Here is a 13173-nt window from a genome sequence, read left to right on the forward strand (position 1 = left end):
ATATACATACGTATATTTGTTTGTATTGGTCTGGATGTTTTCTATGTATAATATGTATGTATTTACGAAAAATAAAATATCTGTATACTTGCATCAGTTATCTAGTACTCATAACACAAGCTTGAGCTAGATTAATTTGAGTCTAGATGGAGCTATGTGATTTGTCCTGTGATAAAAAAAAACGATGATGGTGCATTTCTGATCCTAAATTCAACTTCATTTATTCCCATTGTATGGAGCATGTAAATATTACATAGGTACATACTACATTTTTTTATAATTACAATATATAATTGGCTAAGCTAGAACATATATAAGTATCTTGTTAGTACATTAACATATGTTTAATATAAAAATACTGATTAACCTTGTATTTCGATGTGTATTTTTACATACTATATGCGTAGGAAGTAATATTTTATTCATGCGTTCTGTTCTAATAATCATTTCGGTTGCTCGAAATGTACATATATCGATCATATAGTCGTTTTCTCATTTGAAATACCTATTTGGGAATACTTAAATCCATACTTCTTAAGTTCATACTCACACGACGGCCTCAATGGTAATACGGTTTGTTAGTAATGTGAACTAATTACAAAATGTCAGGTGAATCTCCATGCGATCCCCGTTGTGATAAATTCCTGGTGAATTTGTTATTATGGGCTAACTGATCTGACCGAATTTTCATCTAATTATTCTCCACTGGTGATAAAAAAAACCGTTAGAGCAGGGGGAACCATTCCATTATTACAGTATTATGGGGAGGCTAATGGACCTACTATGTCAGGTTTATCTCTACTCAGTTCCACCTGGAAATTATCGTGAGAAATTCATGGTGAATTTGCCACGATGGGCTTCCTTACATGACCTCATGTTCAACTTATCATACTCCACTGGTGCCACGCCAGCGTAAACCGTTAGCTCGTTAGACGGGAGCACCATTCCATAGTCATCTATGACTCTAATAAGCTCCTTCTATTAAAGGTTGCGGATTCGATTGCGGATTTTGTTATTGTTGGAGATCCAGAAACGAGAAAACAGCGACTTTATTTTATATCTAGTAAAGGTTATAATTGCACATTGTCTCAGGCGTCCATAGGCTACGGTAACCATTTACCGTCAGATACGCCGTATGGTTGTTTAGTAAGCATTCACTAACTGGTATTGCATTGTAGTAGTACTTAGTATGCATTGTATTAAAAAATTAAATGGGCAAATTTTAAACCACCCAGTACCCTATTGAAATGTACGTATCAAACCTCAACTTTATCCATATTACAGGTACATATATTAGATGAGCTTAACTATTTGTACCTACTAACTATGATGGTAATTTATAATTAGAGTATTCCGATAATCATTGACTATAAAATCACGATGCCGACCACCCCAAATAAAACATCGCTGTAAAATGTATTAATAGAACCGTTGTATTCACAATAGATGGAGCTGTTCTAAAACTGAACGCGCCGCCTTAGCGCGCCACGTAGCGTGAGCGATATATCTATTTTTATCGGTCGTGGGAGCTGAAACTATTTCTACACCTGTATAAATGCTTTCGTCGAACTTCTGCAGTTTATGTTCGCCTAGTACTTCGGATTCGGGAACTGACTGCCGTGACGCAACGGATGTGTGCCCGTCACTGTCACGTTCAGCTGTCATCTCAGTATTCTGTCGAAATGCTGGTTCTAATCAGATTCGATGAAATTCGTTTAAAAAATACTTTATTTTTCAAATGAATCGCTAAAAGATACACGTTGGAATATCATTCATCAGTAGTTCTCATTGACCAATTAGGTACTACTTATGTGTATGTGAAATAATTGATTTTTTTTCTGAAATTGACAATTATGGAGAGAGTACTTTAATATATTATAGTCATTTTAATATGTTTGAAAAGAAAATAAATAAATTTGAAAATCTCCTTAGGTATATTTAATGTTAAATCTATTTTTTTAATATTATACCTATTTTTTTAATATTTTCATTATATTCGCATTTTTAATAACAATGGTGGATATTTCAAGTATTTGAGAACATATTCTATCAATTAAATATTTCAATTATTTTCATTGGATAAAATATTCTCAAAATAAATTATATAAAATCTCAGTAGCTACATAATATTTTTATGTAATAAGTTTATTAAAAATAAATTCAAAAGACACATTGAATTGAGTTCAGCCTTCGGAAATTATAGGTATCCCAGCAACGGGTTTCCTTGAATTTCAGTAATAAGGTTATGAGTACTAGGCTATCATATTATAAGGACGGTGGCTAACAAATGAAAATTTGAGCTGTATTGCACGTGTACGTAATACGTCAGTGGTAAATTAAACTGTTAGCAATGAGGATTAATTAAGTACCCCAAGTTAATAATGAAATGTCTAAAGATCACTACTACGTCGGATCTTGGTGTCATCCTGGAAATCATTGGGTTTCCATGTTCATATATTTATAATTCGGAAGTTCCTTTCAGCATATACTCACAGGCACTGAGAATCATTAAATTTTTTTACAATTTACAATAATTAAAGAAAAAGTATTTTTGAAAGAGTAATAAAAAATAAGTCTTAATTAATATTATATGTTGAATAGAAAAATAGGACATATATTTAGAATGTAAACAAATATAATTAATTAAGCTTTAATTAACATGTATTTGTTTAAAAAAAGACTGCTGTATTTCGTATGTAATATGGCCTTTATTCATCCATATTATTTTAGATATTTTATATATACTTCCTTACATAATATATTATAAATTTTTATCACATTATCTGTTTATAGGCTGTTGCTTTCTTGTTAAGTGAAGCCTCAGCTGCTTATAAAACTTTCGCATTAGTAAATTGTTGCTTGGAGTTCATATTGAGCTTTTACTACCTCTTAATTTACCTGAGAATTAGGTTAATATTTTTTTATTATCCGCCGAATCATTAAATAATTAAAATCATTGTATAATGATGTTTACAACTTCTGGGACTATAAATATTAAAAATGATACCTTGTTTTATAAAAAATACAGCAGTCTCAAATTTTTGTATGGACTTGTATTTTTATACAAGTAATACTTGACTGTATATTATAATTATTGTATAAATTTAAATATTACTTGTCTACTTTAAAACTAATATGTACATAACGTTATATACGTAGTAAGTTCAGAAACTGTTTAAATTACATACATGACAAGAACTACAACTGGCATGTCACAAAATGTAGCTTAGATGTTAGTAACTAAGGCTACTAAACAGAATTTCACTTATACCATTCTAAACACGCCCAAATCAACGTCAAATCCACAGACTGCTTGGCGCTTCCCGATTTAGCACAGATGTACGTCCCTTGCGCACCCCTATTTTCAGCATGCGTCGATCTCTTTCACACTCGGTACTTTCTTCAAACTTTCCCGGACATGCGCAGTGCGTCCCGACGCACGTGTACTGATAGCTCCTCGCGATTTCTGATGTCCTGGTATCGGGCGCGCCTAGGGCGGTCGCGTCGCGCCGCCGCCTAGCGTCAGGCGTAGCCTTCCGCCCGCCCAGAAGCAGAGACGGCCGCCTGCGATACGGTTCGGTCCGGCGTAAGGGCGTAAGGCGCGCACGTGCAAGAAGTTACCCGGCGAGTTACAAACAAAAATAATTAAAACAAGTTCCGACGCGTGTTTTCCTAAATTAGTAGATTTTCTTTTAATTTCCTATTAATATTTTCAGGTTCATTTAATTTTTAGTGTTTGTTATAGTCAGGTGTTCACAGTGAGTTGGCGTGTGTTTGTGCCGAAGTCTTCGCTGGCCAGTTGATGAGCGTCCGTGATTCAACACATCATCACCGAAAATGAGGAGACATGCTTCTATACCAGGTAAGTTTACTTTCAAATTTATGCGGCATAAAATTTATGTTTAAAAAGTTAATATATTAATATCGTATATGGTGGAAAGCGCACATACTTTTAATGGGAATTTAAAAAAAGAAAACAATTACCGTAATTAAGTAAGTTATTTCAGATTACTATGTTATGGTTACTACTTATTTTATGAACCAATATTATACATATACCTACCTATACTTTACGTAATTTTAATAACTAAAATCATTATATTCGGTTATAATTTACCAAATTATTATAGGAATAAATATGTTAGTAGAATAAAGTATGAAATATAAAAATATGGGTATTTAAAAAGAAATACCGTAATTAACTAAGTTTTTTCAGATTACTACGTTATATTAGCAAATTATGGTAGAAATAAAATATTAGTGGAATAAAGAATCTTCTTAGCCCTTCTAATCTAATGAACTTCTTGTTCATCTTCTTTCTCTTCACATTTTCCCGTCATTCCGAGTTTCTACAAACTCGACGCCGTTTATTTCGTTTAAAGCCCTTCCTTCTTGAAGTGTAATTTTCCCATATCCGTCTGCGCTGTCACCAGCTAGCTTCTTAGATATTTTACTAGAACATTTTACCTAATATCCATGGAAAGGCAGTTTTTCATAACCATACATTTCATTTTTGACATAACTTTTAGTAACTACGATTATTACTCTTACTGATTTAAGAAATATCTATGCATATTATAAAACAGGGTTCTGCGTCTATTTTTTTGTTCGCGATAATCTTAAAAACTACTAAACAGATTTTCATGCAGTTTCCAATTACCTATCGACAGAGTGCTTTTCAGGAAGGTTCAATTGTATTAAGGTTCATTTAGAACAGTTTTATAACATATTTTTTTCTGTATTACCAACAATTTTATTCTAAACATCGTCTTATGTCTGCTTCTTTTCATCTGGTTTTCTATTTTTTTTTTTAATTAGTCACAATAAATACATTATATCAATAAAAAAAAAATTACACGCACCACCATGTAATTGAGACACACACGCAAATATACTCTTTTGTTTAATGGTTAAAGTCTGTGGCCGAATTGAGAATAGATATATTGTTTATTGCCTATGTTTGCTATAGGATCTGTGAAGAAATAAATCCTTAATAGTGTTGAATAATTTAATTTAATTATGATCGAATATCGACCACTTACCATAAGTCTGTATACATATATATAATATTTCTTATTAACTATTGTATATTGTGGATTACCCTTTGACCACTATGCTGAAGAACTCAACCGTAAAGTTTGAGATAATCCGGATGCTTGCAATACTAAAGTTAAATCTTATATTAGCCGAAGTAGTGGAGACTAGCTACCCTACGCTACATCCTAATAGAACTTGATTAGGTAACTTTGAGGTTAGTTATATATTCTATCAATAATGAGAAATAACGTAATGCTCCACATGATGGATTGTTATCGTGATTTATAAAAATCTATTTTTTGTCTGTCCACTTCAAGTTTGAATAAAAAGGAAATGGCAATTGGATACGTGACTATTTTTTTTTAATATTTGGGAGAGCACCGTCGTCAATGGATTAATTTCGAAAAGTCCTATGCTCAAATATGACTGACGCAAAAAAACTTATTACATGTAACGTGTCAATTTATAATTTAGGATGATACTCTAGGGATATAAATATCGATAACAAGTCGAATTAACCCACGAGACACTGGTAGACTCGTTTCCTATTACGTTGGATTGAAATATACCGAGGGAAATATTACCCTGAAATCTACCACGACGTCAACAGATTACAATACCTCTGATTACGTTTTTTAGGATAAAAGTCGCAATAATATACTATTTTTCTTTAAAAAAAACAAAATACATGATTTCTTTTATTATACATATAAGCTTGGAGTTACTGACCAAATTCTTCGCTCAGTAAGTCTAATTACTAATTGTAATTATGACTATTAAGGTAGAAGTCATCTATCTGAATTTAGCAACACACAAGGGACTCACTCACTTGTATTACCGACCGTTTCCAACTTCATTGGTATCGACCATTTTCAATATCTCACCTAATTAGATACTCCGTATCAAGCCTCTAATTGAATAAGATGTAACAATGGCAAATGAAATTGTTGAAGTTACGCCAATTATTTAATAATACAGTAACAATTGAATTACAATATCAATGAAAATTGAGTATGAATAAAAGTAATTATATTGAAAGAGTATCGCCAACTATTATTATTAAGATTTGACATTAGACTATATAAAATTAAATTGGAGCTTAATAAAAATTCTTTAATAAAAATACACTTTTTTATCGAAATTTGTTCAGATCGTATGGTTATAGAGTGATTTATTACAGAAGACTATATAAGAACCAATATCTTATATAGCCTTCTGTAATAAATGAGGTATCCAACTACTAAAAAATTCTTATCGGATTGGTAGTACCATAAATATTCTGAATTAATATAATATCTACATATTTATAATATTGGTATAGATAACTGACATTATTTTCGATAAATATTTTAGTTTGTATTCCAAAGGTTTTATAAAAACTATTAAATGTAATTTTGATATCATCATTTGAATACATTCAACTTAAATTTAAAATACATTCTATTTAAAGATACATGATAGCGAATTGAGTAATTTAGTGGAACATCTGTTCGGTTACAGTAAAGTACAATATTAATAAAAAATACCAACAGAGAAACTATAGTAGGTGAATTCGTGTATAAAGATTACTAATACTACTTGTGGACTAATAAGTATAAAATACTTTATTAGTCCACAAGTCCTAGTAGTCTTTTGTGAATAAGAGGTTTGAAACTTAAGAGAACAAATACTCTAAATCCTATTTCATTTGAAGAAAAGGTAATTTAAAACCGATTATATAAAAAATTTCAATACCAACTCGCTGATGCATACAAGTTAATCTAGTGAATTAAAAGTGTCACAGTGAATTTCTACTTCATACGGCGAAAGCTCTTTAAGCTTTAAAGCTTCGGAGAAATTTTTATACAGTGCAGTGCAGAATTACTTTTTTGTCGATATGTGATCTGCGATAGATTTTAAGTCATATGCAATTATTTTTGAATTGAATCCTACATTTCATGGAGAGCAATGTTGTGTGAAGAAGTGTTCTGCAAAGAATTGACAACTTTTCCGATATTTATTGACTCTAGTAGTTTCTAGGTGCATTCTACAATATATATGTACCGATTGATATATAATAAAATGCAGTTCAGAAATTGTATGATAATGTTATTGGAAGATTTCTTAACCAAATAAAAGAACTGTCAGCCGGAGTCCCTAGTGTATAATTTAGTCATTTATCAAATATAATTTATCACTCAATATATCCTTATAATGTTTAAAGGTATCCTTATAATGTTATATATAAATTTTGGAACTATTTAACCAAGTTTTATGAAATTTATTCCACGCTTATTGCGAGCTATATGGTCCTACTTGCAAGATAAGATAGTGTAAAGTCCAATAAGCGGCTTTCAATAGATTTTATCAATCAATCCAACCTATAAATGCGTAATTCTGTCTGTTTGTTACCTTATCACTGCCATTTTTCAATTTAATTTTATTACGACTTAAATTCAATGATCTTAATGAAATTCGAAATGAACATAGATTATTGTATATCTATTATCAAAATAAACAGATAAAGTCACGGGTGTTGTTCACGTACTGGCCATATAATTTTATAGTTCATATATTGTATTTTTCTAAAGAATTTTATTATATATTTTTTGTATACAGAACTTTAATATTAAATAAACATTGTGACAGACAACAACAATGGGTAAAGCCTAGGCATTTATATAAAATCAAACTGCACTGCACATGTATTAAATATATCGTAGCGATTACTTCTTTAATTAATGTGGGAATCGGACATATGGTTTCGCTCATTGAATTACATTAATGTAATGTACGTACACAGTTGCGGAGGAATCTGAAATACATATGAAAGCTATCTGCTGTACATTTTGTTACTTCAATATTGGAAAACGTATTTTCCGTATATCTTGACTTAAATTTTGACGGTCTCGGTGGTTTAGCGGTTTAGGACACCGCCTTACATCCGATGGTCGCGGGTTCCTATCCTTGATGGTACAAATATTGTGTCCATGAGTAAGATAGTTAGTAACTATCTGAGTATTTTCTATGTATATGTATGTATTTATATAAATGATCACTAGACCAATCCCAAGTTAAACAGAGCTTGTGTTAAGAGTTAGTACTTATAACTGCTCTGTTTAACTTGGGAATTTGACATAAAGGTAAAAAAATAAAGCATAACGAGGATAAACATAGGATTTATTTTATTCAAACATATCTATGATATCTCTCAAAAAAGTCTATATATACCCCTACACATCTCTCGAGTTCAAATGAAATAATAAAAAAAATAGTCCCCGACGAATATTCGAAACTCAATTAACGTCTCTACTGAAAATTATATAACCTGCACTGAAAACTGGTTTTGGATAGCAGAGGACAAATCGAGGAATATCACAGATAAAGTTATAACACCCCTCTTTAATTATGACAGGTTATAAATAGTTCCATTCAGTTCCATTACCCTATAGCTAATTTTAAATGTATAGTATCTAAATTATTCATAAGTGTTTAAGCAAACCCTCAAATGCTTTCCACTGGGTAACCAATTCCTACTTTGTTTATATTTGCCAACTATTCAGTGGATGCATTATTTACAGGTTAAAACTCCGGAATATAGAAACGGTTAAGGGCTCTTCTAAAACTCGAAGTACCTTTATAATACTTTTGTTTAATCATACACAACGTCCCCTTTTTGTGAATGCCCTCCATTATTACTTCTGAAGAGTATTCGGAACTGATGTACATACTTTATGGCAGTTGGACCTCGTAAGATCCTTGAAAACTGATATATACAGGTAATAGATTCACAGTAATCATGTTATCGTGTATTGCATTGCTATTGCAGAGGTCTGTTATACCTTTCTACCCTCTGCCATCTCTCAACCTTCAACTGAAACACAGCTTACAAAGCAGCTGCTCGGTAGCCAAAATAAAAGTAACACAGAGGTGCTGACTATCTGAAATATGTATTTGGGTACTAAAACTCAAATAGCAATAGTCTAAAACACTTTTACAAACAGATGTTCTATTATAGAACAATGCTTTAATTAAAGGGTAATTTTATGTTATTACGTTTATGCAAGACAAACCCGACACCCTCTGTACGGTGAGCGGCGATTACTTTGGAAACGAACTGTTTATTTAATATTAACGTATGAGTACATTTCTGTAGCAATCTTTATAAAGAACGTCTCTTGCAGATACTGATTTTATGTTTATAATTTATTTGTAAAGCTTAATCTTGTAACATGCTGAATTCAGGGTTGCCAATCTTAAAATATTTTGCTCCTGTAAGCAGAATAGAAAATCTTGTAAATTTGCCCACTTTCTTGACCCTCGACACATGCCCAAAGAGACGAGGCAGACTCCTATTGACTTAGCAGTTGGGTATACAGTGACTTAAAGAAAACAAAGAAAAGACTCTAAGGCCCAGGACAGATGTGCCTAACCAAAAATAACAAGGAGAGGCGACACCAAGTGAAATGGGTAGGCAGAGAGATGGAGTATATCTGCCTAATTTGTTCTTTAACGTCGTAGATTATTGTATTTTGACCGATTTCCGTAGTTTAATATCTCGTACAAATCTCTATAGAAGATAAAGATGGAAATGTCTTCGTGCCGACGATCAACAAGATAATATCATTGATGTTTTGTTTTACTCAAAAATCAGGCATTAATTGAGATAAATGGAAATATGAGATTAACACGGAAGTAAATCGTATTAAGAACAAAACCGTTTGTCAAGTCAATGTTGGTTCTACTTTTAAAGGAAATCCCATTTGAAAATATGTAATTTTGTGTTAACTCGGTATATATAAACAGTACGAAAATAAATAAAATAGCGGTCTGTATCTAATGTTTCTCCATTTACTACTTTTAAAACACGCAGCGGATTTTCATACTGTTTTTACATGTTTTATTTTATTAATAAATTTATTTAATGCTACTACTACCATACGGGCCTACAATACAGGTATCATAATAATAAGTAATATAAATATATGAATATAAATTTTCTCTGTAGTCACGACCCTGACGACGGAAAACTGCCGTGGTAGAGCCAATAGTCCTCCTTCATAAAGGTGGGCAGCTTGTTGATGGAGACCGGGGCACAAACGCCTTGAAACTAGTATTGTTACTCAACTCCAGTTGCATCACCTACAATGTCAGATTCCTCCTGGTACGTATGTTGAGGACAAAGTCCCGCTCCTTGGTGGCTGTGATGTACCTGTCCCGCCTACATAGTGTAGGCGGGACAGGTACATTACCGTGGCCGATGTTGCAGCACCCAACAGGAAGTTGTACATCTATACAGTTATACTACCTTCGTCACATATACTGTACATCCGCGTGAATCTAAGGTGATTCGCTAGTATGTTTACAAATGAAATCTTTACTAATATTATAAATGCGAAATTAACTCTGTCTGTCTATCTATCAGCTTTCCATGCCAAAACTACAAAATGGATTTAAATGAAATTTGGTACACAGATGAAATAATGTGAAATCTTTAGAAAGGACATAGGCTACTTTTTAATGCGTAAAAGGGGTTGAAAGGGGAGATGAGAGATGATTTTTAAACCCTTAAACCTAGTTTTTAGGCTACTGATTAAATATAAATTCTGTATAAATTTCACTCTTGACTCTTGGGGTATATTAAAATAGGAGATGTAAATTTGTCATTTTTGAAGCTAGAACAATGAAACTTTTTTCTTTAGTTTTCTTGGGTTACGAATGTTAAAAATGCTCTCCAAAGTCACTATTTCACCCACACGAAGTCGCGGGTACAACTAGTACTGCATATATTACAAGATACCAAATCGCGCGCGTGCGTCGTATCATCCTGTATATATATATCATTGTATATATCATTGTATCTCTCAATCCAAATGGAAATGAAATATTTCTAAAATAAATATTATCTCTAACATTTTTAAGTGAAAGAATGAATGTTAAATTTCATTCTATCAATCAGTATAATTAGTTAAAAAGTGTTTATTTATGTTAGATTCTCGACTCCGGTTAGATTTGTTATGTAAATAATTAACCAACATGAAAAAGAAGATTCTTAATCTTGATTCAACTGCAGGTAACTATTTTATGTATTTTGTGACTTATATTTATTAATTTTACACCGAATTTGATGTCTCTTTTTAAAACTTGGTTTGGTGTTGGTCTCGTACTACATTAAATGTTGCAAAGTTCAGAATTTATATTATTAAAACCATTATGTTTTTACTTTCATAGAATAGAATAGAAAAAAACAAACAACATATGTTTATTCAATACACGTAGTGTAATCAATAATAAAAAAATATAGTTTATATCTTGTCAACCATGCACCTTTAATTTTATATTTATGCATTAAACTTTTAATAAAAAAGAAAGAAACATAATTGTTTTATAATCTTTGTTTCTTTTTTATTAACTTAGTAGTCTATGGCTCTAGGTGTGATTATTGGGTACCTATTTACATAGTTATAATTCCTCCGTACTAACATCATAAATATGAAAATGTCTGTCTATTTCGTTTTCAGATCTGTATAATATTTGACATATTTATATTTGAATTAATAATGAGATGAAATAGTAGACGAAAGTTTTTTCAGGTGACTGCAGATAGTTTTATGTATTTTCCGTTTATGCCTTAAGATCTATTTTTAGATGGACCAATTTGTATACCTATACTAAACAACTGACTGACGGTCTGAGTGTTTTGATATTCGTTCTCCAGTTTTTAATAATACAGAGAAAAATTCGAGGATCACGCAATTTCTTATTTAATATGTCTTATGAAATAAATGTTTCTTTTTCCATAAATTTTCATCAAATTATACATAACATTTAATCATACAATTTCTATTATTGTCTTGAAATAAATTTTCCTTTTCTCATAAATTTTCATCAAATTGTACATAACATTTGTTCTTAGATGATTGGCTTCACAGATCTAATAAACTTTGACGCAAAGCAGCGTAGCACCTGATGAATTCATTTCGCCCCATCGACATTCATTTGCAGGCAATCATGCTCGCTACAAGTGCTGCTCAATGGCCACCTGACTGATCCGACATAATCAGTCTGCTATTGGATTTTTATATTACCTGACAGTCGATTCCGAGGTAATCAAGTATTTGATGAAAAATGTCGCGGTAGGTACGTCAGCGTTCGGGACGATAGAAAAACGATCAAAACCGTATTCGCCACGTGTAATGGGGTTTTATGTTAGAAAAACTCTGTGTAATTCGTAACGGTAATAATAGTTGTAACCTTTATTTTTCTTATTTTTTTATTTATTCATACTTTTGTTTTGAATATACATTATACATTGTTATGTATTCAGCTACATGGCGAGCATGCAAATTTATATTCATATTAACTATATAAAATTTATAAATTTAACAATAATATTATTCATTATTATTGTACTTTATTATAGTAAAATATCAATATTAATTATAAAAAAAAATAAAAGAAATATATCTCTGTATTCTCAAAGCCATTTTTTCAAAGTAAATTAAAATACCTAAATGTATTTTAATTTACACTTTTATTATCATGCAATTATTTTTAACAATGAAAGTATCCGTTTTTTATATGTACCATGTGAATAAACTATTGAACATGCTGTAGCTCTCGTTGCAAATTTAAGTAATTAGTAATTCAGGCGACGAGTTTGACTCTCGGAGAGTATTGTCAGTCACTGCTTTACAGTGGGTAACGATGAAATGGTACAGCCATTGGTGCTAACAGTTTATGCTGGTCTGGCCAGTGGAGGATGATTCGCTTGAGGTCAGATCAGTTAGCCCATCGTAACAAATTCACCAGGAACTTATCATGGTGGTTTCCACGGGGAAAGGGGGAACCGCATGGAGGTCAAGCCGACAAACAATGTACTATATATTAGCAGTGTTATCAACTGTCCTCTTTACTTACAATCCCCTCATGGTCAACATTGTCACAACAAGGTTCAATGTTATATTGATTAGTAAAAAGAGCGATGTTTCTAGATGTCATTGAATATTTATAATCTGAAATCGTGCTTTACGTTACATTAGAACATGTTATAAACTACAATTAGGGATCTATTAACTCACATGACCCACATATTGACGAACTATGTAGTCTAGCGGTTTAGCACACTGCCTTACTTCCGATGGTCGCAGGTTCGGT

General features: G+C 31.8%; 1 protein-coding gene across 1 annotated transcript in view; it reads left to right on the forward strand.

The window, feature by feature from the left end:
• The first annotated feature begins 3801 nt into the window (after nucleotides 1-3801).
• The window catches only part of LOC131851591 (dual specificity calcium/calmodulin-dependent 3',5'-cyclic nucleotide phosphodiesterase 1), a 377466-nt gene continuing 368094 nt past the window's right edge, over nucleotides 3802-13173 (forward strand). Inside the window, exon 1 of the mRNA XM_059202106.1 lies at nucleotides 3802-3862. Within this exon, the coding sequence (XP_059058089.1) occupies nucleotides 3838-3862 (25 nt within the window). The 5' untranslated portion in view covers nucleotides 3802-3837. The remainder of the gene's footprint in view (nucleotides 3863-13173) is intronic.

Source organism: Achroia grisella, unplaced genomic scaffold (genome assembly GCF_030625045.1).
Source record: "Achroia grisella isolate CSIRO2021 unplaced genomic scaffold, CSIRO_AGI_Agris_v1 utg794, whole genome shotgun sequence".
NCBI classification, from domain to species: Eukaryota; Metazoa; Arthropoda; class Insecta; order Lepidoptera; family Pyralidae; genus Achroia; species Achroia grisella.